The sequence below is a fragment of the Diaphorina citri genome, unplaced genomic scaffold, assembly GCF_000475195.1.
Source record: "Diaphorina citri unplaced genomic scaffold, Diaci psyllid genome assembly version 1.1 scaffold170, whole genome shotgun sequence".
Lineage (NCBI taxonomy): Eukaryota > Metazoa > Arthropoda > Insecta > Hemiptera > Psyllidae > Diaphorina > Diaphorina citri.
The window spans coordinates 68,979-95,266 of NW_007377607.1; the positions used below are offsets into that span (position 1 = coordinate 68,979).

Consider the following 26,288-nt stretch of genomic DNA (forward strand, 5'->3'; position numbering starts at 1 on the left):
AGGGGAAGTAGGGTAAATAAGGATAAGAGGGGAAGGTAGAGTTAGAAGTAGGGTAAATAGGAATAAGTGGGGTAAGTTAGGGGAAGTAGGGTAAATAAGGATAAGAGGGGAAGGTAGAGTTAGAAGTAGGGTAAATAGGAATAAGTGGGGGAAGTTAGGGGAAGTAGGGTAAATAAGGATAAGAGGGGAAGGTAGAGTTAGAAGTAGGGTAAATGAGGTATAAGTCGAGTGTCCAGTTATTGTGGTCAGGACATCCAGGTGTTGTCCTCTCCTATAGTCTGCTCCATTTAGCATGGGGTCCTCAAAGTGAGATTAAGGTTCAGTTAAGTCTTTTTTTTTTTTTTAGATGTTTGACAGAGGGAACTGTAACTGCTATGGTCTTATCGTCCCGAAATCGAAGAGAGAAGGAAGACAGGATAGGAAAAAGCCAGCTGACTGACAGACAGACGACACCGAAGCGAATACTATCGTAATAATAAAGGAAGGACGGGCTAAAAACAAGTAAAAAACATTATGAACTAGGCATCATAATTATATTATTTTCTACAACATACGAGTATAGAGCATAGGTAATTAAAAATGAAAAACTCTGTGGTTGTAAAAATCGAAAAGAAACTTCAGACATGAATATTATCAGCAGAGGTATCTGATGCATAAATGACATAAATGTGTTCAGTTGAGACAGCCCTTTAAGGTCATCTCGGACTATTCTGTCAGCTTTCCCATGGGATTATAACCAGTACGAGGCTAAGTGTATCCCCGAAATAGTCAGAAGCACGTCCTATCTCAGAGGTCACTCATCCAATTACTAGCCAGGTGTAACGTTACTTAACTCCTAAATCTCACTGTCTGTTCTACTCATACCTCTTCACTTGGATTCATGTATCAGAGCAACAGAGCATTTTTATCTCACAAGCCTAGACTTGAAGACTTCTTCAAAATAGTCTACTTTCTAAAGAATCTTAGAAGACTGTATCCTCCTCCTTCTTCTTCTTCTTCTTCTTCTCCTCCTCCTCCTCCTCCTCCTCCTTTTTATTAATTTCTTTTTCGAGAGATAAAATTCTACTTAACTGAATAGAAGAGACTCGCAGGATTCAAAACAATAATTACGTTATCTCTCTCTCTCTCCCTCCTTCTCTCTCTCTCTCGCTCTCTCTTTCTCTCGATATTCAATGACAAAGATGAAACAAAAGACAAGAATATAATTTGAACATTTCTATTTTGTAGCTGTACTGCAGGATTTTATATTTTTCATTCAACAATAACAATGCAAGTATTGTGTATTTATAGTTTAAAAATAAAAGAAATACAATCACTGTTGTGTAACAATGTTGAAAACAATATTTCGAACCCGGGTAAAGTATTGTCAGACAGATTACAAGGATTGAGTGGAAATGGAAAATTCAGTCGAGTTTCATTTCATCACGTTTAATAAAAAAAAAAAATACAACTTGATCAACTGTTGAATATCAAGCTCTGTTGTTCCTTGAGGGACAATATGAAAGTTTTGATCTAAATTGTAATGAGACTACTTATCACTTATCTTAACCATTTCATCATTAGGTCGATTACTCTCACTAAGCGAGATACTGTCTGACAAAATGATCGGTGGTCAAATTGCTGATTGCTTTTTGTATGAAGTACGTCCTTATAAATACCGATCTGACCAATGACTTTACAGCTATCTTGATATTCATGTATCAAATAACAAGCTGGGCCCGTCCCTCCGGGAATTTTTAGCCCGTAGTTTATTCGATCGCGATTAGAGAAAATCAGTACCTATGTACCTACCTAAAATGTTTAATATTCAGTTTATTATTATTCTTGATTTGATTTTTCGATTTTACTTTCATGTAATGATTTAAAATCAAGACTTCCTTTTAATGTTTCCTAATATGTAACTACCAATATAATGTTTAAGTCACCCATCCACTTATTGGCCTTGCTTGGCGTAGCTTAACACAGATGACGCTAAAACCGGTCTTAAAATAACGACTGATGTGTTATCTAAAACTTTCTCGCTTTGAGTTTATAGGTCGTCGCGACAAATATCGAGATCAGAGCTCATTTGTGTGAGAAAATGTGAAAAAAAATCCCCCAAAAACCAGTTTTTTTTTTTTTGCTTTATGATTCTCTGGACAAAATTTGCACCACCATTTTTGTGATCCTGGTAAAAAGACCTTTAATTTGATATATAGATCGACTAGGTTTGGATAAGTCCTTCTATGGGGACAGACTGACAGAGTGACAGACAGACGACACCGAAGCGAATACAATAGTCCGTCCCTTATACCTTTTTATTACTATCGTAATAATAAAAGAAGGATATCACCTATCGTACCTATGTACATATCGTACCTATGTGATTTCGCGATTATGTTCGCGGATTTGGCGATTATTTCATTTCATCACGTTTAAATCGTTTTATTTTCAAAGAAAATAGTTTGACCCTGTTTCATTTATTAAACAAACACTTTTATGATAAATAATTCTAACAGGTACATACCTACCTACCTACGTAACTTAAAATTACACCAATTTTTGACCCAAGTAATCCAAGTTTGTAATTAATTTTTGATAGTGTGGCGCATTGTATACACATTTGAAATTACAGGCGACTATACAAATGAAAAAATAGATTTAACCCAACTCCAGTTTTAACATACCGTCATCTGAGGTGACTTTGCACCTGCCCGGGTGACTTTGCACCAACTCAGTAAAATGTTTTGAATGCTGACTGAATGCTTTAAGAGGGGAAGTGGAAGTCTTATAATTTCTCCTGGGACGACAAAAAAAAAATCTTCTCCCGGACTTTGAATATTTGTATGTATTTAGAACAAAGTAGGATCCTTGTTTTATTTTTCATCCGCCTTTTCCCTATTTTTACAGCGAAATTTTCGATTTGATACCTACAGTTTTCAGGTAAATTATTTTTAGGTAGTATTACTCAGTGCCTCTTAGGTGTTATTTACGTGAGAAAGCTGTGTACCAGTGTGCCTTACTTTGGTGAAGGATTTCTTCTTTAATTTTAATATTCTCTGAAATCATCATTTAAGAGCAATTTTACCAAAGGGTTCTTAGAAACAGGCGCCGTTAGACGACATTTAAACTTTTGACTCAAGTGTCATTATTTGCTAGTCTCTTGGCAGTTAGTAAGATTTTAGTATCTATTCTCTTCCCTTTTTTTATCCATCTTACCCGTTTCAATTTATTTCTTCTTTGAGTTCTGAAAATATCTTTCCTGTTCATGAATAACTCATCCGAGCTTGACTAGTTTAACGAGTTCAAAGGTTTATATCTACCCACCTCAAACTTTAAATAATATTGACTCTAGGTATACATATTTATATTCTTTTATTCTGCTCAATTAGGTTTTCTTTATTTAATTTTAACTTTAAGGCATAATAATAATTCTATTCCCCCCAAAGGTCTGTATTAAAATAATGAATTCAATCAAATTTAATTTACGTTCTAAAGATATTTACTGAAAGTTTCTCAACGATCCCAAATCACACCCTTCTGTTTCAGGTCCCCCCACTATGCTCCCTGTCCTACCAAGCCCATCCTTGTCTACAGTCCCAAGACCAGCTACGCCACCAGCACCAGTTCCAAAACCTACAGCCACACCAGCGACCAATCCAGCACTTCCTACAACCGCCTGGAAAGTCCGTCCCATTGTCCTGCCGCCCCTGAGAGCAAAGAGATCATGATTGACTTCAAACCGAATCCTTCAGCGGAGATTGTCAGGCGCGGTCGAAAGCGAATCCTTCAGAAGACAAGGTCCGAGGGTGAGATCCTGGTAGATCCAAGCCTGCCCCCAGGTGGGAATCGAACCCGCGGCCTAGCTCTTACAAGGCAGACGCGCTACCTTCCAAGCTAACTAGGCTGGCTCAAAGAGGTTTCATAGAGGGATACAGTTGAACTACTGTGGAATTTTGTGTAGAGGAAAACATCGTGATGTTCGTGATATTATTTTGTAAAGACTGAAAGTTTATTTTTAAGAAAAATACTGGTTTGAAAAACCATCCAATCGTAGGACCACCACAGTACTCCCAATCGTAGGACCACCACACTACTATGGTCTTATTGTCCCGAAATCAAAAAGAGAAGTACAGAATATGAGATAGCCAACCATTCCTAGAGCGAACCTTATCAATTTGTTTAGGAAAAAATTTGCCCCGGGCGGGAATCAAACCCGCGACCTTACGCAGTGGAGTAATGCCGCAGTGTAAAAATATTATTGATGTATGAAAATTTGGAAATTGATTGCAAAGGGCGCTTAATAATTCTGTGATATCCACAAATTTTGTGAAAAGGCTCTGCTTTACCACAAAGAATTCACGATTTGATTTGAATAATTAACCCTTTTGTGAAAATTGAATACGGATTGACATTTCAGAAGGCGGTATCGATTCTCCAAGTTTGCTCAGTAACCTAAGTACCTCAATCACAAACTCCGAGCTCAATTTCAAGCGAGATTATGAGGAGAGGACCAGACGAATGATTCATAGGAAATCCTATGTGGAGGCATTGCATAGGAAAGCTTCCAAGACTCTAGGTAATAATAATACTGTAATACACTCTTGAATGCATGGTAACTGGTAACTACTGGGCGAGGTTAACGACGGAGATAGACGGAGTCCCACTTCTGGCCCTCACATATCTGAAAGATTCAACAGCACATAATAACTGCGGATTAGGAAACCTTATTTCTTTATATCCTCGAGAGAAGAGAAAAAGGTAGGTAAAGGCAGTAAAAATAAGGTTAGTTAATATTAATCACGCCTACATCCAGTCTTTTTTTAATGTTTCTCTAAAAAATCTCCTGACACGTTTCGTATCAAAAACTCAAACTGCCCAATTCTCATTCAAGAGTCTCGAGTGTTTCTATTTTATTTTTACGTCTAGTGAACTCTAGTGACTGTAATGTCCTAGACGTTGTATCTTGTATCTAATCGACTACATTCCATTTTCAGACAGCGACAAAATCGGTAGTCTACGAATTCTATCAAATATTTAGCCACCTTACTGACCAATATCTTTTTAGATCCATTATTTAATTAATTGAAACAAAACACCTACTTTCGTATAAGAAAATCAACTTTTTGTGGATGTCACAGCATTACTTTTTGTGGAAGTCACAGCATTACTAAGTGCTTCCTTTGCAATCAAATTCCATCTATCAATAATCTTTTTACACTGGTAATGCCGCCACTGATCACTAAAGTAGCTACTCAATTGTCCTCACGAGGCTGAGTGCACCCCGAACTCCAGGCATAGATTCTTGCTGGAGTTTTGCAAAAACACTTCTGGATTGGGTGAGAAACAATGTTTCTGGTTGCAGTGTTGCTGGTGTGTACTAGGAGTTAGCATAATGGAACAGTCTTTGTATACAATGGACCATTTGTACCACTAATACGTATTTCTTATTCCCCAGGGATGATCTGTATGCACGGGTACAAAATCCGATCCACAACCCTAGTAGGCAAGAAATTCTCATTCGAGATCTACCCAGAAGATATCATTGCCAATCTGAAGCATTTCTACTTTCATGCAGACTCGGATATGGATAAGAAAAGGTAAGTGAGGGAATTTTGGTTTAGAGGAATGGAGAAGTATAGTTAGTTAGCTGTTAACATCGCATCATTCCTTTCACACGCATGTCATTTATTGCCCTTCGAAGTCAGAGTGTAACAGAAGGTTTTATGGTTTCAGATGGATGGCAGAAATGGAATATTCTCTAGGCCGATGGATCAGGCTTGTATGATAAACGGGATATTTATCAAGGTTCTGTATTTTATATCAGATCTATGTACATACCTTTCTCGGATTTTTAACTATTGTCTCGAAGAATTTTAATGGCCGGGGGCACAATCTGAGGTTAAATTTGATTTAACTTTGACTCTTCCATTAGGCAATCTGATGGGCTTAAAAATTAAGTCAGCTAATCAGATTGCTTCAAGAGTTACACTCAGATTCTGGTTCCAGTCATATGAATATAACTTGTCTTCTGTTCTTGTTCTAGTCACTTTAACCTAAGAATTTATGTAAAGAATCAGCTGATTGGTAACAGTTAACCATCAACTGAAAAATCTTTGTTACCTAGATGTTAAATCTTCTGGTTCGTTTACAAAATCCACCGTGCCGGGAGGTGCGCGAATTATATGACCTGTTCTTGTTCTAGTCACTTTAACCTAAGAATTTATGTAAAGAATCATCTGATTGGTAAAAGTTAACCATCAACTGAAAAATCTTTGTTACCTAGATGTTAAATCTTCTGGTTCGTTTACAAAATCCACCGTGCCGGGAGGTGCGCGAACGTCAAGAGTTCGAAGCACTGCCCGGCCTATAAATTAAAATACACTGAGTTTCCCATTTAAGATTTCCGCGAGAACTCACAAAATGTTTGTCAAAATCATATTTCAAGCTACATAGCTGTTGCTGCTGTGGAAAGATGTTTGGTGAATACGCACCTTGAAAAGATGCCACGTTTACATTTGCTTCAGTTCCTGTAAATGTAATGGTTGCTTATTAGCGGCATAATCTGTATGTCACCCACATACATATACGACTTTGTTACTGGTATCCACAGCTACTAGGGTCGCTGTGGATATGAAATCACAAGACGCAAATTCGCGCGAAATATTCAAGTAGGTACGTTAGATCTAATGCGGTTTCGCGTTGCGTCTCATAGCGTGATTTCGTGTCCAACGTAACCCTAGCCCGATACTCCCAAGTCCTATGTCCTACCCATTCATATGACGGAAATCTATCAAATATTTAGCCACCTTACTGACCAATATCTTTTTAGATCCATTATTTAATTAATTGAAACAAAACACCTACTTTCGTATAAAAACGGCCCTAAATGATCACAATAACATGAAATTATGCAACTACTTACTATTTTTTTTAATTAATCAAATGAAGTAATTATGTGATATTTAAAAAATTGATATCAGTTGATTTTTTAATGTGTAGAAAAATATTTATATGTAAACGTAGTCAACATTTTCTTTACTACTTAACAATACCTAGGTGTTTATTATAAATGTTCAATGTTGTTATCCTGTAGCTATCATTTATATTAAATGTTTTAGAATACTATTTCACTGCCATATACTTGATGTTCCATGTTACCTAGGTGTTGAATGTTACTCATTAACTTTTAATAGGAACTCATTTTGTTTTTCACAGAATCTCTATTGAACCCAACGACTTTTTGTTTACCTATTTCAACTTGTCTAGTCTTAATTTTTACTTTCCTTATCCTATAGGAAGGAAAGTAATGTAATCGGGTCAAAATTTCGATGGTCAGTTTTTAGTGCCAAAACACGTTGATGAGGAAATCTAATTGGTCGATTTAAAGCTTTTTAACCATTGTTTAGTAAAGCCACGTTTTAAACTCAATTTAAAGTCCCGGCAATTAATTAGTTAAATAAAAAAAAAAAAATCATGGCCAGGGTCAAAATCAAAGTTTAACTCGGTTTAAGTTTAGACCTTGGATTAAGCAACCTGATTGGCTGAAAATTTTGAAAACAACCAATCAGATTACTTAATCCAAGAGTTAAACTTAAACCGAGTTTAAATTTTAATTGTGGCTCTGGGCATAGTAAATATTTATTTCAAATTTGTCTATATTGTATTATGTGCAAGTACCTGTATATTCTCCGCTCATTTTCAGCTCGACTAAGCTGAACTTATCAACGAGAAGGATTTCTTGACTTATATTATAGCTACAAAAACCAACCTCAGTGGTGTAGCGTGGTGGACTTTGGATCTGGAGGTTGGTGGTTCGAGTCCAAGTCAAGGCATACAATTTAGCGTAGTGTATTAAGCGAGGAACGACATTTGTGATAAGCATTTATGCTTCACACAATTAAAATTTCTATTATAGCTATAAATAACCACATAGTTTTCCTTACTCCAATAGTCCAAATTATAATCACTATGTGTAGAGCCGGAGCTGAGGTACATTTTTTCTACCTCATAAGGTACAAAATTTTCTTCCTATGGATCTGATGGGGGTTGGCGAGTACATAAACCACCAACCTCCAGATCCGAAGTCCAACGCGTTAATTACTACAACACTGAGGCTGGTTCTTCAAGCCAGTGCAGTAGACCGACTTTTCCACTGAAATGTTACTGGACGCCAGTCATGTTTACATGAGGCTAATGACAGCGCCAGTTAGCTAGACTAACAAGTAAACTAACCATAGGGGTATGTGTGCCATTCAACTGGTTACCAATTCACCCCTGCTAGTTGACAAGCTTTCAGCTGGACTGTCTACCGAGTACCGGTCTCTTGTAATCCAGCCGTAAGTAACACTCTGTCCGAATAATATATAGGCATAATATAGTAGCTATAGGTATATATGTTTTAAGTAGTAGATTGTTTGGTTCTTGTATAAAAACGGCCCTAAACGATCACAATAACATGAAATTATGCAACTACTTACTAATTTTTTTAATTAATCAAATGAAGTAATTATGTGATATTTAAAAAATTGATGTCAGTTGATTTTTTAATGTGTAGAAAAATATTTATATGTAAACGTAGTCAACATTTTCTTTACTACTTAACAATACCTAGGTGTTTATGCTACTGGGTGAGGTTAACGACGGAGATAGACGGAGTCCCACTTCTGGCCCTCACATATCTGAAAGATTCAACAGCACATGATAACTGCGGATTAGGAAACCTTATTTCTTTATATCCTCGAGAGAAGAGAAAAAGGTAGGTAAAGGTACTTTTCTGTCCTATGTTGGCAGTAAAAATAAGGTTAGTTAATATTAATCACGCCTACATCCAGTCTTTTTTTAATGTTTCTCTGAAAAATCTCCTGACACGTTTCGTATCAAAAACTCAAACTACCCGATTCTCATTCAAGAGTCTTGAGTGTTTCTATTTTATTTTTATGTCTAGTGAACTCTAGTGACTGTAATGTCCTAGACGTTGTATCTTGTATCTAATCGACTACATTCCATTTTCAGACAGCGACAAAATCGTGACCGTGAAGAAAACGCCATCGGGTAGCTTTGGGTTTCGAATATTTGGTGACTATCCTACGGTGGTGACTGCCATTGAGCCCAATATGCCGGCTGAGAATTCTGGCCTGGAAGTAGGAGACATTATCATGAGGATTAACAATATCTACGTGGCTAATAGTAGTCATAACGAAGTCCTGGAGATCACCAAAGGAGGTGAGTATGTGTAAAGCTTCAAACCTACACCTCAAAGAAACTTACTCCTCAAGCCAGTAGAGGAGGAATTTTATTTGCATCAAGCATACTCAAATGCTTGTCACAAATGCCCCAATTAATACACCTAGATAAATTGTATGTCTTGACTTGGACTCAAACCACCAACCATGTCGGAAGTATGAAAAGGGAATTTTCAATTTTTGACTCGAACTCGAACCAACAACCTCCAGATCCGAAAGCCAACCTCGTGACTGTTAACCATTACACCACTGAGGTTAGCCGATGGCCGAAATATGTGATACAACTATTTTTTTACTGTTTGCTATACTTCGTATGGGACACTACCTTTGTAGACTTTTTCAAGTCAATTTGAACTTTGGTTCTACCTACAAAAGTAAATCCCACCCCATTAGGGGGCCCCAGTGGACTAATTGCCGGACCACAATCAGAGTTAAAAACTTGGTTTAACTCTTGGATTAAGCAATCTGACCGAATCAAAAGTTTGAAATCAACCAATCAGATAGATTGCCATCTCCAAGAGTTCAACTTGAACCAAAGATTGTGGTCCCGACCGTTTTATTCATGACAGAGGTTATATTTTACCTTTTTATGCTTGACAGTGTCAGGGCTTTTCAAAATGCTAGGGCTCAGTCTTTGCAGTACTGGACTAGGAGATTTCGGGAATAGAATAGAATATACCTTGTTTATCCTGCTCGAATAAGACTAAAAAGTCCTTTTACTCCCGCAGTCTAAACAAGGTCTTATGTATTTGGTTCAATATTTTTAAAATTAAATTACACTTTTATAAAAAGAATTCCTGGGGGTCCATTTTTCAGTGAGTTCTACAATTTACTAAACTACTTTTATCAGTTGTAGCCATCGGCGAATGCACCATTCTTTATGAATCGTTAAAGTTAAGCAATGTTCACGTGATTGATATCCGGATGGGTACTGCTGGATTTTCTCAGCCCCACTCAGGCAGGGTGAGGTTAATGGGAGAAGGCGGGTAGCTAGCTGCTGAATGGAGGATAACACCACCCTCATTAAATACCTTAGCACTTAGTAGCTATAAAAAGAGAACCAGGTACTTTTAAATTCCAATAAGAGTATGTACTCACGGATTCAGTCTTATAGTAGTAAAGGCAGTTGTCTTGTTTTAGACAAAAGTGTCTTTGGACCCAAATTTCATCGGACTGGGATTAAGTATAATTTAGAATTCCCCCTCGCCGTATACTACCTCCGTGACCGAGTGGTTAAAAGCACTGACTCCCAACTGGGAGGTGCTGGTTTCAAATCCCGGCCGAGGCGGAAATTTTCCAACTAAACTCTGTAGTACCCGGATACTCCGGATAGCCATGGATGTACGAGTAAAAAAAATCAATTTTTTGTGGATGTCACAGCATTAATTTTTGTGTATGTCACAGCATTACTAAGTGCTTCCTTTGCAATCAATTTCCATCTATCAATAATCTTTTTACTCTGGTAATGCCGGCACTGATCACTAAAGTAGCTTCTCAATTGTCCTCACGAGGCTGAGTGGACCCCGAACTCCAGGCATATATTCTTGCTGGAGATTTGCAAAAACACTTCTGGATTGGGTGAGAAACAATGTTTCTGGTTACAGTGTTGCTGGTGTGTACTAGGAATTAGCATAATGGAACAGTCTTTGTATACAATGGACCATTTGTACCTCTAATACGTATTTCTTATTCCCCAGGGATGATCTGTATGCACGGGTACAAAATCCGATCCACAACCCTAGTAGGCAAGAAATTCTCATAAACGAACGACGCCTCTCTTCATTGTTACTTCGCCGTTTGGTCCTGAAAAAGAGAGAATTCTCAGCAAAATTCCCACTTTTCTAAATAACCTAGGATTTCCCACTATTCCAATGAAATTGACGAAACTAAGAATGGTTAGGAACTAGGAATGGTAACAACGTTTGACCTTATGGACACATCTCCAGCTGGCCAGCTATTTCCAGGTGCATTCAGCCTTGTGAGGACAATTTATTGAGGAGTTGGGTCCAAGTCCAACATAACGACAAGGTTGCTTTAACCTCCACTAGATTCTTCTACGAGGTTGCAAATAAATAAAGAGTATTTTGTTGAAAAAAAAAAACATTCTTTAGGGCTGTTTGCTTCTACACCTAAGCCTTTGAGTTTTTTTTTGTGTATGTGGTTAAGCTCCATTTATCATTAGAGTCGTACGTGATACCTCTACGTTAAAGTCGAAATACGAACAAGTAATTTCATTTTTTTTTTTTTTTTTTAAAAAAACAACGGGAAAATGGACCAGACCTTTACCGCATTTTCTTTCTTAAAAACCTCCTACTTTTCCTACCCAAAGGCCCCTTCCCACTTATCGTGTGTTTCATCTGATTTTTTCCGAATGTCCTTGTAGGCAATGTAACTTAAATGAGAGTGTTTCACGACACGATTTTTATTCGAATGACAAGTGGGTCTAAGCCTTAATCTTACCTCGACAGGTAATGTTTCTTCACTCGAATCTTCTTGGGCTCGTCGCTGGGCAAGGTAACTGAAAATTTAGGCACTGTGGTTTGAGGTTTGCTGATGGGTTTACTAGGCTGGATGGTGCTATCCGGTGATCTTTCTTTCCTTGGGGTGGTGGCTTTCGATGGCGCTGATATGGCTACGGTCTGAAATTAAACAAGCGTCATCATAATTGTTTGCTGTGTGTGAGAAGAACAATTATTTTAGTCTTCTCCTTCTTGTACTATGCATAGAACGTTGACAATCATGTTTAATACTTCTTGTTTGTCCCGAGGAGCTCTGAATAGTTGTTCTGAGGTTTTCTTGAACCAGGATCTAAGATTTCCCAACCATGAAAGGCTCCTTCTTCCTCTCGGTTTTTTGAAATGGATTTTCCCTTGTATGATGGTGACGTTGGTATGCGGGATTCTGTATTTATCGGGGTGTCTCAACTCTTCAATACTTGGATACGGTAGGCTTAAAAAGGAACTTACCTTTTTTAAAGTTCAATTTCTCCCCCATAAAAGGCCATTTTAGAAAAAAGGGTAGGTAAATTGGGAATTTAGTTCTGCTCACGATTTTCTGATTTTTTTCAATTCAATTTTTATTGTATTGTTAATACACATTATATACAATTTACAAATAATGACACAATTTACAATAAACGATGATGAAAAACAGGTGTTCATTGGTGTTGATCAAAAGCTGCACCAAAGGAATTGATTTGTTTGAACTTCAAGAATTTTACAAATGACTTCCCTTCGACTCACTCGGCGGGGCTGGCTGGCACCCCGTGACAACGGCAATCTTCAATTTCAATCTCCTCATTTACGGATCCCATGCTTTGGAAACTGCATTAATGTGACTGACGTAACCCTGTTTATTTATTTTTCCCTTTGGGAAGGTACAAAGGTACAAGGAAATGGAAAATTTGATTAAGTACAAGGACTCTACAGTAGCTAATACAGTAGAACCGAAAAAAACGATCACAAAGGGACCTGGAACAACGGAGTTGTAGGTCTTATCGTCTCGAAATCGAAGATAATTAAGATAGAATAGGAGCCCGCCGCTCCGAGAACGAACCTTATGTGTTCGTCCCGGGCGGGAATCGAACCCGTGACCTAGCACGCTAACTAAGCTTGCTATTGGCTATGTTTTGATTGGCATCTCCACTAATTATTATAATGCCTATATAATTATGTTTTGATTGTTTTGGATCTCCACTACTTCTCTCAATGTTTTGGTTGTTTGACATCTCCACTAATAATGTTGCCTTGCACATTGCATAAATACATATTTTTACGGCACTCATACAAATCTGGGTATGCTCGAAAACTTTTTTCGACCACCTCTTTTGCACCTCGTCTTTTCGGCCCAGTTAGATTAGAGGGTAGCGCGTTTCTAAGCGCCAAGTCGTGGGTTCGATTCCTGCCAGGACAGATTTCATCCTAAACCGATAATTTCATGGTTCAAGCTGGCTTCCAATGTATTGAATTGGATTATAATTAGACAGTACCTATCCATGGGTACTCCAAAAAATTAACCAGAAAAATAATTTTTTTCTCGACTTTCAGGAGAACATCGAATGGCTATCTGAAGCCAGCATCAGGAAACCCCCGAGTCGTATTCTGAACCCTCAACATTCCGGCCATCTGTTCGTTCTAGGGCGATCTTGGAAAAGGCGATTCTGCGTGTTGAAGAATGCGTGCCTTTATATTTATTCTGATATTAGCTCAGACGCTGCTATAGGTAAGTACCTCCATGACCGAGTGGTTAAGAGCACTGACTCCCAAGTGGGAGGTGCTGGTTTCAAATCCCGGCCGAGGCGGAAATTTTCCAACTAAACTCTGTAGTACCCGGATACTCCGGATAGCCATGGATGTCGGTGTACTTGAATTTATTTTACAGTTGGCGCATTTCCAATTTCTTTTCCTGATAGTTGACATCCTGGAGTAGGTGCTGTCTGCCAGTGGTACACATTGGTAGTGGACACTCTGTTTACAAACAGAGCAATCAATTCTACCTAAGTCAACTGACTTGTTACACTTCGAGCACGCAGGGGCCATTTTTGAGTGAGCGTTGTGCAGCTATAGAATCCTATCACAAACACTTTTTTCCTTGTGAAAATTAATTGTTAATCAAATTTTAATTATTTGTCACTATTTTCCAAAAAAGAAAAATTAGAAAAATAACCGAAATTGGTTAGAAAAAAATTTCTTATTTTTTAATACCAAATTTGTTTAATTTACTAGAATATAAATGATATGAAAAAAACACCTCTGTACGACTTCGGTATCAGACCTCTACTGAGACAGGAAGATATATTTATCTAAGACATCATAAGCCCAAAAGATATCCAATGCTTGTTTTTTGGTAGGTGCCACCTACATTAGACTTTTTCAATTCACCTCAATAATAAATAAATTCTTTATTTCTCATTCCCTGTGAAAAATAAACACTCTGACGCACGTTCATTCTGAAATGACTATCTGATTCCTCAATCACTTTTGCTATTAATATTTTTTAAACAAATAATCGCATTATCTGATTGGTCGCCTGCCAATTCTTTTCGGACTAGTCGACCTATCAAGCCGAGATAACAACTTAAATATTTATTTAATTGAGTCAATAGGACCATGGAATCAATTCTAGGAGATATTTACTCATATGTTGTGAATGGCATGATTTTACAGCACGGTTTTTCAAGGAATGTATTTTTATTTCACATTGCACATCATTCGTCCAATAGTTCCAATTTGAACCGAAGATTCATTAGAGTTGTGTTGAAAAGAACAATGGATTTGATATTGTCTTACTGCGGTTAACCATGGCTAGAGACCATCCACCCGGTGTATGACAAAAAAAAAATATCCTTCCTTTATTCTGCCATCACCATTCGGCTACAGCTGAAACCGCTACAACAACAACAACAACAACAACAAAAACAAGTCTGACACTTATTGAATAAAAAGTTGCCATCAAATGTTTTGTAATTTCGTACATTCGTATAAGCGTAATCCATCTTTTAGCCCCTACAACGACTGATTGTCAAAATCACGATCTGAGTTAAACTTGGTTAAAGTTTAACTTTGGAATTCAGTAAGATGATTGGTTGATTTCAAACTTTTCAGCCAATCAGATTGCTTCAAGAGCTTAACTTGAACCAAATTCAATCTCACATTGTGGCCCTTGTAAGTTTAACTTTGGAATTCAGTAATATGATTGGTTGATTTCAAACTTTTCAGCCAATCAGATTGCTTCAAGAGCTTAACTTGAACCAAATTCAATCTCACATTGTGGCCCTTGGGTATTGTAAATATGTAGAACTTCAATATTAAATTTAATTACTCATACCTATCATAATATACTCGGCCTCATAGGTCTTAAGTAAAAATAACTTGAAAAGTTTCATAAAGAAATTTTATTTAATGGTGCTAAAAACAAAATGTTCAATATTAAATTTAATTACTCATACCTATTATAATATACTCGGCCTCATAGGTCTTAAGTAAAAATAACTTGAAAAGTTTCACAAAGAAATTTTATTTAATGGTGCTAAAAACAAAATATTAAAATTTATATAAGGTATTTATTGTACATTAAACAAATCGTTAATAAATAATTCAATTAAATAAATTTATTAGGTATCTATGCCATATCGAAAATTTATTAAAAAAATAACATAACCACCGGGACTACGGTTTCATGTTAACATTTATATGTTACGCAGGCGCAGTTACAAATAATATAGAACAGTTGCGCTTACTTGGGTGATGTTTCAAAGTCATAGAGCAGGAAAAATGAGGACCAACGGAATTTTTCTTTTTCTCCTACGACTCAGATTTGGATTTTTCCCAACTTTTTACGTAGGAATCGACATTTTATTCATAATTTTTACCCAACTGCAACTGCTCCATTTGAATTTAAACTTGGTTGATGCCATATCGAAAATTTATTAAAAATTAACATAACCACCGGGACTACGGTTTCATGTTAACATTTATATGTTACGCATGCGCAGTTACATAATAGAACAGTTGCGCTTACTTGGGTGATGTTTCAAAGTCATAGAGCAGGGAAAATGAGGACCAACGGAATTTTTCTTTTTCTCCTACGACTTCTAGATCCCCAGATAAATCGATTTAAAAAATACCGGTAAATCGTGAACTTTGACCTCACGGCATACGGTCCCGTAGGCGATGACGTCACATCAAATGTCCCGAGCAAAGCTCCCTCGCAGGCAACACTTTAATGTGTTTGTGCGCATACGTTTCTGCGCATTTCTTTCTACTCCTCCGCAAGCGTGCTTGCATACTGGTGCTACCTAGCGGACGAAAAAAACAACTGCGTAAAGTCTGACGTCACACATCTTTGAACTCTTTCATTAGAACGGAAAATGAAAATTGAATTTTCGACCTTTTACAGTTATTTTTTCGGAGTTTTGACTTCAGATTTGTATTTTTCCCAACTTTTTACGTAGGAATCGACATTTTATTCATAATTTTTACCCAACTGCAACTGCTCCATTTGAATTTAAACTTGGTTTAAAAGTTGAACGATGAGGCAATCTAATTGGTCGATTTAAAGCTTTTTAACCATTGTTTAGTAAAATCGATTAACTTGAGCCACGTTTTAAATTCAATTTAAGGCCCCGGCAATTAATTAGTTAAAAAAAAAAATACTTATGGCCAGGGTCAAAATCAAAGTTTAAACTCGGTTTAAGTTAGACCAACCTCAGTGGTGCAGTTGTTAACGCGTTGGACTTTGGATCTGGAGGTTGGTGGTTCAAGTCCAAGTCATGTCATGAAATTTATCTAGGTGAAATAATCAGGGAACGATGTTTGTGACAAGCATTTAAATATGCTTAACACAATTAGAATTCCTTTAACTCGGTTTAAGTTTAGACCTTGGATTAAAGCAATCCGATTGGTTGAAATTTTGAAATCAACCAATCCGATTATTTCATCCTAGAGTTAACTTTAAACCGAATTTAAATTTTGATTGTGGCTAAGGGCATGGTAAATATTTATTTCAAATTTGTCTATATTGTATTATGTACAAGTACCTGTATATTCTCCGCTCATTTTCAGCTCGACCAAGCTGATGTTATTAACGAGAAGGATTTCTTGATTTATATTATAGCTACAAAAACCAACCTCATTGGTGTAGTGGTTAGCGCGGTGGACTTTGGATCTGGAGGTTGGTGGTTCGAGTCCAAGTCAAGGCATACAATTTAGCGTAGTGTATTAAGCGAGGAACGACATTTGTGACAAGCATTTATGCTTAACACAATTGAAATTCCTATTATAGCTATAAATAACCACATAGTTTTCCTTACTCCAATAGTCCAAATTATAATCACTATGTGTTAGCTAGGAAGAACTTGGGTGAACAAAGGTGATCGAGAATAACCGTTCTCAGCCTAAAACCAATCATTATATATATGCCATGCTCGACTATGCTTAACACGAGTGTCCGGTTGAGAACTGTTACTTTCCATACGACCTTGTTTGCCTCTGTTAGCAGACATTTCCTTGTTATTATAAACACAACTTTAATTTCTATCCGTGTATATGAATTCTACCGAGAATTGTTTAAACAAACAATGGTCTTGACTTCCTTTGCCATTTTCAAAACTACCTAGTTGATGTTATTTTCCCCATAGCATGCAAGATGTTTTGACAATTTGACTCCTACCAAAATATGCATACCTACATCTTCCTATAAGTTATTGGTATTGTTTGGCCTTATTCAACCTAACTCTTCTCACAAATCGCATCCTATCCAACAGCTCAAAGCGTCCCTACTTGATTCATTCAGAATCACCCTACGCTTCAGTAGTTGATGTTATTTTCCCCATAGCATGCAAGATGTTTTGACAATTTGACTCCTACCAAAATATGCATACCTACATCTTCCTATAAGTTATTGTTATTGTTTGGCCTTCTTATACGTAATATGCATCTTCTCATAAGCTATTGGCATTGTTTGGCTGAATTCAACCTAACTCTTCTCACAAATCGCATCCTATCCAACAGCTCAAAGCGTCCCTACTTGATTCATTCAGAATCACCCTACGCTTAAAAAAAAAAATCGCTGGCTTACTTTTCATTTTGCATGTTCAATGAATATTTTGTATCTAATGTCGTGCTCTTACTTCTAGAATATGTTTTGTATCCTGCACCATTTCTTTCTTCACACCTTGTATTCTCAGACCAAAACTCAAAATATTATTATAGGACCTATCGAATTTCACGCGAGATATTTTTATTGCCAAATAAAATTATAGGTGGTGGTTATACATTAGGGTGATTAGGGCAGGCTAGGCTAGGGATAAAAAATATAAGGGGGGACGACGAAAAAAATCGATTCCTTTAATTCATTTTTTATTATTATTACTATTATTATTATTATCATTATTTTCCATATTTTTCAATTCTAGCCTTATGTATAACTTCCACCTTAATCCGTGAAGTTTGGGCTGATAACTACCAGTTAGGAAGGTATACGTGGTGGTTATACATTAGGGCAGGCTAGGCTAGGGATAAAAAATATAAGGGGGGAACGAAAAAAATCGATTCCTTTAGTTCATTTTATTTATTTATTTATTTTCCATATTTTTCAATTCTAGCCTTATGTATAACTTCCACCTTAATCCGTGAAGTTTGGGCTGATAACTACCAGTTAGGAAGGCTTAAACATTTTCAATTAATTTTCTGCCTTTCTCCTCAAGCTGGTTGTTTTTAGTTTAAACTTCATCTAGGAAAAGAACTATAGGGACTCGGCTATTTTACTAACCTAATAGGCATTATGAAATATGTGAATGACAGTCAAACATAGAAATGGTCACGTCTGTTCTAAAGACGTACCTAATCATACATTTTATGTTTGCTTAGTATGACTGTATTTCGAATGTTTCGATATTTTCACACCCAAAACAATAAAGTGAAAAAAATTCCTCATTTGAGTGTACCGTCTGAAACTATTGTTTATTATCAAGCCGGTTGTTTTTAGTTTGAACTTCATCTAGGAAAAGAACTATCTAGGGACTCGGCTGTTTTACTAACCTAATAGGCATTATGAAATTATGACAGTCAAACATAGAAATGGTCACGTCTGTTCTAAAGACGTAATCATACATTTTATGTTTCCTTAGTATGACTGTGTTTCGAATGTTTCGATATTTTCACACCCAAAACAATAAAGTGAAAAAAATTCCTCATTTGAGTGTACCGTCTGAAACTATTGTTTATTTTAATGTTAGTTTAATTAGATGAATGTCGTTCACTCTGTGTTAAAATCAAAATGTTACTTTTCATAGGAATAATAGATAGGTGTATAACAAAATTAAATGTTCTTTTATAAATCCTAATAGACATAATTTAGCATAAAATATTTAAATTATTTATATCGATGTTGTAATTCTAATTTTTGGTTACCTACATTGATTATTTATTTGGTCATGAAATATGTATCCTTATTATGGTGGAAATTGAAAGTGGGAAGTTCCTAGTTCTTTTTAGATTAAAGTAGAAAAGATATATTTGATTAAGTACAATGTACTACGAGTATGTAGTTAGGTATCTTGCCAAAAGTGATTTCTTCTTGGTTTAGTGACCTGATGGTTTACAAAGGACTCTGCACTCCTTAATTTTCACTCCAAGCAACTCTGTGCTTACTTGTTCCATACATAGGGTATAGCTTGTACCTACTTGATCAATTTCCACCAGAATGAGGGAAAATTCTATTTCAAACAGTTCATTACTTTCCTTTGTTAAAATTTAATGAGAAATGTATTATGTGTTCTTTATATCAGAATAAAATCTATATTAGATTATTACCTAATTCACACTGATGGTTTTTATTTACACCTACCTCTCATGGATATTGGGATGGTGAAATAGGTATCTAGAATTTTCCGTAGGTAGAGTACCTACCAATCAATGCGTGATGTGTACCTGTACCTATTGTCCATTTTGAAATCCTATTAAATCTGTAGCATAGAACGTATCAAGGCGGTTGGTTATATGTATATTATTTCGGGGTGCACTCAGCCTTGTGAGGGGTGAAGACTATGAAATTCAGGAATTAGTTATCCTTATCCTAGCGAAAAAGACGAGGTGGCAGAAGATTGATCATTGAACATATCCCGATTTGTATGAATGCCGTAAAATTATTTGGTTATGCAATGTGCAAGGCACTGAAATTGGTGGAGATGCCGAAAAACCAAAACATTGAAAACTAGTGGAGATGCCAGAAAACCAGAACATGGGTACTATGACTGAATATTTATTTTAATAGAGGTTTAACATCACTATACGTATAGGTAACTGAGGTCTTTAGCAGTTAGGTCACCGAGTTTTTTTACTGAATAATCCCACTGGTTTCAAATATCGACTCTTTCTACTGTTATTTTTATTGAAACAGAATCATACATATTGGTCTTCTGGAAGTTTCCACCCCGGAACCAACCGAGTATTTATTTGTATACTATAAATAAAACATCTTCAGGGTCGAACCTGTCTACTGCGTCGCTAATACACTGACGTCATAGCAACCTCCATAGTAATTCTATTGACGATATCACACGAAAACCATGAATGAATTCGAAAGCTTTCCCCAGGTCGCAGGTGATACATTGTTGTCATTTTTTATAAGAGAAAATTGATTTCACCCACGTGTGGTAGACTTGAATGAAAATCTGGGACCCTCTGTTATCTTCAGTGCAACCAAGCGGAATAGAAAATCCATTAATCACCTATAATTTTATTGTCAAGATTAACCCATTTCCTCTTGGTTTAATATCTTTCGAACAAAGAGTTTATAATGCAAGTATGGTACACTTTTACTTTCACAATATAAGGAATTCTTAGATAAATATAAAAATCTGGTGTGAACATCACACGACTTTCCTTATCCTATTGAATGATGCTTATTTTTATGTTCTATTGTAACTAATACAATTTACAATACATACATACTTCGATGGTCTAGTACTCTAGTAGTCAATACTCGCCTGGTAAACAGGAGGGCGTGGGTTCAATCTCAGCCGAAGAATGGAATTTTGTCCTCCTTGATATAATTTGAGGAGATGCGTATCTGTCTGAGATCAGTATGGTGTAAGGTTAAGATATTGGAGACTGGGGAGGTTAAGAAACTTTCTCTCGCCAAGACACAAAGAAAAAAGACATTGCGACTTATGTTGGCCTCACACGGTCACCCGTTCAGACACACACCAACCTCAACGTTGCTTACCTCAGTCAGACACACGGTCTTGTCATCATCAGCATCATCCTGATTCAAATCCTCAGTAAGTGTCACATTAGGTTCACTATAGAATACAGAATCACTGCCTGGACTCACTGAACGTAGAGATTCAGCACTTAGGGCCTTCAGTTGGGCGGAGACTGGGGAGGTTAAGAAACTTTCTCTCGCCAAGACACAAAGAAAAAAGACATTGTGACTTATGTTGGCCTCACACGGTCACCCGTTCAGACACACACCAACCTTAACGTTGCTTACCTCAGTCAGACACACGGTCTTGTCATCATCAGCATCATCCTGATTCAAATCCTCAGTGAGTGTCACATTAGGTTCACTATAGAATACAGAATCACTGCCTGGACTCACTGAACGTAGAGATTCAGCACTTAGGGCCTTCAGTTGGGAATGCTCGGGACTGATTGTGTTCTGAAATCATGTCGGAAATATGAAAAGGGAATTTTTAATTTGACTCGAACTCGAACCAACAACCTCCAGATCCGAAAGCCAACCTCGTGACTGTTGACCATTACACCACTGAGGTTAGCCGATGGCCGAAATATGTGATACAGCTATTTTTTTACTGTTTGCTATACTTCGTATGGGACACTACCTTCATAGACTTTTTCAAGTCAATTTGAACTTTGGTTCTACCTACAAAAGTAAATCTCACCCCATTAGGGGGCCCCAGTTGACTAATTGCCGGACCTTACAAACTTGGTTTAACTCTTGGATTAGCAATCTGACCGAATCAAAAGTTTGAAATCAACCAATCAACCAAAATTGCCATCTAAGAGTTCAACTTGAACCAAAGATTGTGGTCCCGACCCTAACAGTTTTATTCATGACAGATGTTATATTTTACCTTTTTATGCTTGACAGTGTCAGGGCTTTTCAAAATGCTAGGGCTCAGTCTTTGCAGTACTGGACTAGGAGATTTCACTATGGATAACGAACGTCGCCTCTCTTCATTGTTACTTCGCCGTTTGGTCCTGAAAAAGAGAGAAGAGAGAATTCTCAACACAATTCCCACTTTTCTAAATAACCAAGGATTTCCCACTGTTCCAATGAAATTGACGAGACTAAGAATGGTTAAAACAGTAGGAACTAGGAATGGTAACAACGTTTGACCTTATGGACACATCTCCAGCTGGCTGGCTATTTCCAGGTGCACTCAGCCTGTGAGGACAATTGAGGAGTTGGGTTCAAGTCCAACAAAACGACAAGGTTGCTTTAACCTCCACTAGATTCTACGAGGTTGCAAATAAATAAAGAGTATTTTGTTGAAAAAATAGCATCCTTTAGGGCTGTTTGCTTCTACACCTAAGCCTTTGAGTGTTTTTTTTTTTTTTTTTTTTTTTTTTTTTTTTTTTTTTTTTTTTTTTTGATTCCCTTTTAAGTCAAAATACGAACAAGTAAATTCATTTTAACTTCAACCCCTCACTTACTTTCCTTGCGAAGTGGGACTTCGACTGCCAAGTTTCCGCCTCGGGCTTTCCTTCAAGGGTCTCTTCCTACCACAGCCACACTCATAGGATGAATCATCCGATGAGTCTTCAAGGCCGTTGATCGGGATCTTTTCCCTCTGCGGGGTAGAAGATGGGATTTTTTCTCGTTGTGGGGTAGAGGGTGGGATTTTTTCTCGTTGTGGAGTAGAGGGTGGGATTTTTTCTCGTTGTGGGGTAGAAGGTGGGATTTTTTCTCGTTGTGGGGTAGAAGGGAGTTTGTCCCGTTGAGGGCTGGGCCGGTCCTCGGTAATTTCGAGCATATTGGAGTGGTAGAGGGTGGGATTTTTTCTCGTTGTGGGGTAGAAGGGAGTTTGTCCCGTTGAGGGCTGGGCCGGTCCTCGGTAATTTCGAGCATATTGGAGTTGGTGATTCGTTGATCTTTGACCAGTTGTTCGAGAGTCTGAGAAGAAAAAGGGGGTGTTATGTTGCGCGGTGAAACATCTCAACTTCAAATAGTTCAAAGTAACCTCTCTGGTTCAGTGAGAATCTTATGAGTTAGTAGCGATAAGAGGCGGCAATCCAAGTGGTAAAAATACAAGTATAGATCTGTATACATATAAAGCAATGGATTGGTATTGGTATAAGAAGGGCCATCGGCTTTAATAAACCCCCTTGGTCACTGCGACCTGGCTAGATCTTTTGTGACCCTCATAAAGTAATGGATAGTGACATATAAATGACTGAATATAAAGTGACACAAATTAGAATTGTTACATTCATCTAAAATATCTAGCATGTCACAAAGCATAAAAGTGTCATTTGAGCAAAATTTACCTCAATACAAGGAGACTCGGTATCCTTGCTGGGTTTGGTTTGGTGTTTGGGTCGTCGTAATGTCTTCATTGAGCTGACCAGATCTAATGACGTTACGTCTGAAGTGGGTGATTTCTTCACTGACTGGGCGTTGGTATTGCTCATGGATGATATGTGTTTGGAAGGACTGGTGATATCTAACGGAGGAGGGAAAAAACAGAAGATTCATAAAAGAGGTGATAAATATGGTACCTCACGACCACGAGGGGGAAAAGCAAGACATTCACATAAGAGGTGATATGGTACCTATCTTTAATCAGATCAGAATCCGAGTCTAGCAGTCTAGTTAGTTTGGAAGGTAACGCCTGCTTTGTAAGCCGTAGGTCACGGGTTCTATTCCCACTCGGGGCAAACTTTGTCCTAAACAGATAAGGTTCGTTCTTCGAACGGCTGGCTTTCCCTTACTCTGCCATTCTTCGCTCTTCGATTTCGGGATGATAAGACCTCCGTTGTTACAGTTCCCTCTATCAAATATTCATAAATATGTAAACCTAAACATCATTAGACTTACCTTCGGCGATCTTTTTCTTGGCGGCAAGTTCCAATTTGAAATGTTTTTTCTTCTTGGATTTATCTTCATCTGTCCAAGAACTGAAAACATAATGAGTTAAATTATAGCAAACTGGAGAAGTTTATTAATGAACATGTCTCAATTAATAGTCCAGAAGAGAAAAGGAAAGAGAGAGAGAGAGAGAGAGAGAGGAGGGAATAAAACGAAGAGACAAAAAGACATTCTCTGTTCAAATCATGCCTAGAATAACCCAATAAGTTCTTATGGTTGCTTTTAGGATAAATGGTTCTCTAAGACCCAGTTAGCCCCATATTCAATTTCCAACTGTTTATAGCAGTAATTTCGAAATGTTAGGGCCTATTTTTGTCCAATATAAGATTAGGATAAGTCCGGTCCGTTTAGACATGGATAGTGTCACCATAGTTAGGATGTTCAGAACCTCATTGTACGTACTTGAATTGTTAATTTGCCTCCCTTAAATCAAAAAGAATAATGAGATTGAGCCTGATTCTACCAAGTGTCGAGCGATGAGCAACTGCAGAGAGGAGAGTGAGGGAGAAAGGAGGGATTAACAACCAGGCAAAAGGAACAAAGGGCTAAAATCCTGGGGCAAACAGCAAAGGTAGCACACAGACTATAGCTATAGGTACGTATTATACCTCAATGTATCATAGTACTTTTTACTTTCCTTATCCTATAGGAAGGAAAGTAATGTAATCGCGGGTCAAATTTTCGGTGGTCAGTTTTTAGTGCAAAAACACGTTTGGTCAAGATAGGTGCTGCGGTTGGCGGTATCTTGACCGCTTTTTGGTGGTTTTCAGCTATACTGGACGGAGATATTGTAAAAGTTACAATAGAAAAACACCCAAATAAGCATCATTCATAGGATAAGGAATGTCGTGTGATGTTCACAACACATTTTTTCCGCTGGCATTTCGCCAATCTGGTATGGGGGAGAACCTATTATATCTATGGCATTTTCCCTTACTCCTATTATGGCGCTTAGAGCTCGGTATGGCATTTCCTTTTCCTATTATCCTGTAATGAATGATTAAGCATAATTAATTTCCCGCTTCTATTACAATAATGTTACCTTGATTGAAGTTCTCAATGAATGACTCTTGGATGAGGATGGATTACCGTCTGAGCAAACTTTTCACGAAATTTGAGACCTTTTTTTGATTTTAAAGAATCTGTGGAGTTGACTGAAAAACAAATTAGGTATGCCCATTCGTCTAACTGCTGAGACTCGAATTACCAAATTTAATTTCCCACAAACCTCCTTTTACTCCAGTTTACAAACCGTGGAAAACCTACTCCTGATTCGTGTGTCCCCCAGGGAAATCCAACATTTTCACGGGATGTAATTTTCAAAGCGAGCAAATATTTCGGCAATACGCGATTGCCTAGCTAATCAGCCGTACCTCTCAGATCTACCTGAAAGTGTGTGTGCTCATCAGGTATCAGGTAAACCTGATCAGGTGTACTTGATAGTGTGTGGCTGGCCTTACCGAATATTCTCCTTCTGTTCTTCCCTATGTCGTTCTTCAGACTTGGCTCGCTGTGCCTCCAACATTCTCGCCTGATGATTTCTCTCTTCGGATCTGAAACGCTTCTCCATTTTCTTGCTGTGTTTGGGAGTCGAACTCTTGTGCACGGGTTTGGGGGAGTCTTCAAATCCGGCGGGAGGCTGTACAATATCGATAGACTTGCGCCGGTACTCCATCTGAGGAAGATGGAAGAAAAGATGACGTAAGGTAATAATACAATTATACATACTTACATACTTCGATGGTCTAGTACTCTAGTAGTCAATACTCGCCTGGTAAACAGGAGGGCGTGGGTTCAATCTCAGCCGAAGAATGGAACCAAAATGAATACAAAATAACACAATAAAATTATTATCGTATCGTTCTGGTTTTTGGTTAGACTCACAATCTGGAAGTCTTCGCTCTTATCCCGGTCGAGGCTATATTTGGAGGAGGCACTTTCGAAGGAGCTGCCATGCGTTCCTGTACCAGTGCCATTGCCTGACGTTTCCGTGATGACCGAGTTATTAGCCGTCACGTAGTCGTCAGTAGTGGACGTTTCTGACATGTCTGTTGTGTTGGTACGCCCTGAATCTGACCGGACTAGATCTGTGAGAGGAAAAAAACGAGAGACGTTATTGGGTAGTCAGAACTTTTTATTCTTTTATTCTCATCCTAACCGTATAAAAATGACTATGAGGTATAGGTATTTCAATTTGTAGGTGATATTTTTGAAGAGAATGATAGCAGAAAGCCAGCTATTTAGAGAAGGAAACTTATCGAAAAGTCTACCCCGGGCGGAAATTGAACCCGCAATCTAAGTAGCTCTTACAAGGCGCTACCTTCCAAGCTAATTAGACCGGCAAAGAGCTCTATTAATACATACATATTTAGTCAAAATTTGAAATTATTGAAGATAAAATTCTATGCCTTGGATGCGATTTCAACCTGTACTTTCCCGCTTATGAGG

General features: G+C 37.6%; 1 protein-coding gene and 1 long non-coding RNA gene across 2 annotated transcripts in view; both read left to right on the forward strand.

Annotated features, from left to right (window-relative positions):
- LOC113465845 overlaps positions 1-9,218 on the forward strand; it is a 36,747-nt gene extending 27,529 nt beyond the window's left edge. Inside the window, exons 10-12 of the mRNA XM_026820724.1 lie at positions 3,529-3,821; positions 4,400-4,558; positions 8,995-9,218. Of these exons, the coding sequence (XP_026676525.1) occupies positions 3,529-3,821; positions 4,400-4,558; positions 8,995-9,218 (676 nt within the window). The remainder of the gene's footprint in view (positions 1-3,528; positions 3,822-4,399; positions 4,559-8,994) is intronic.
- Positions 5,446-6,368, forward strand: LOC113465846. Its single transcript, XR_003390428.1, has 3 exons — positions 5,446-5,579; positions 5,716-6,151; positions 6,311-6,368. It is a non-coding gene; the product is annotated as an uncharacterized LOC113465846 (long non-coding RNA).
- Positions 9,219-26,288: the final 17,070 nt, after the last annotated feature.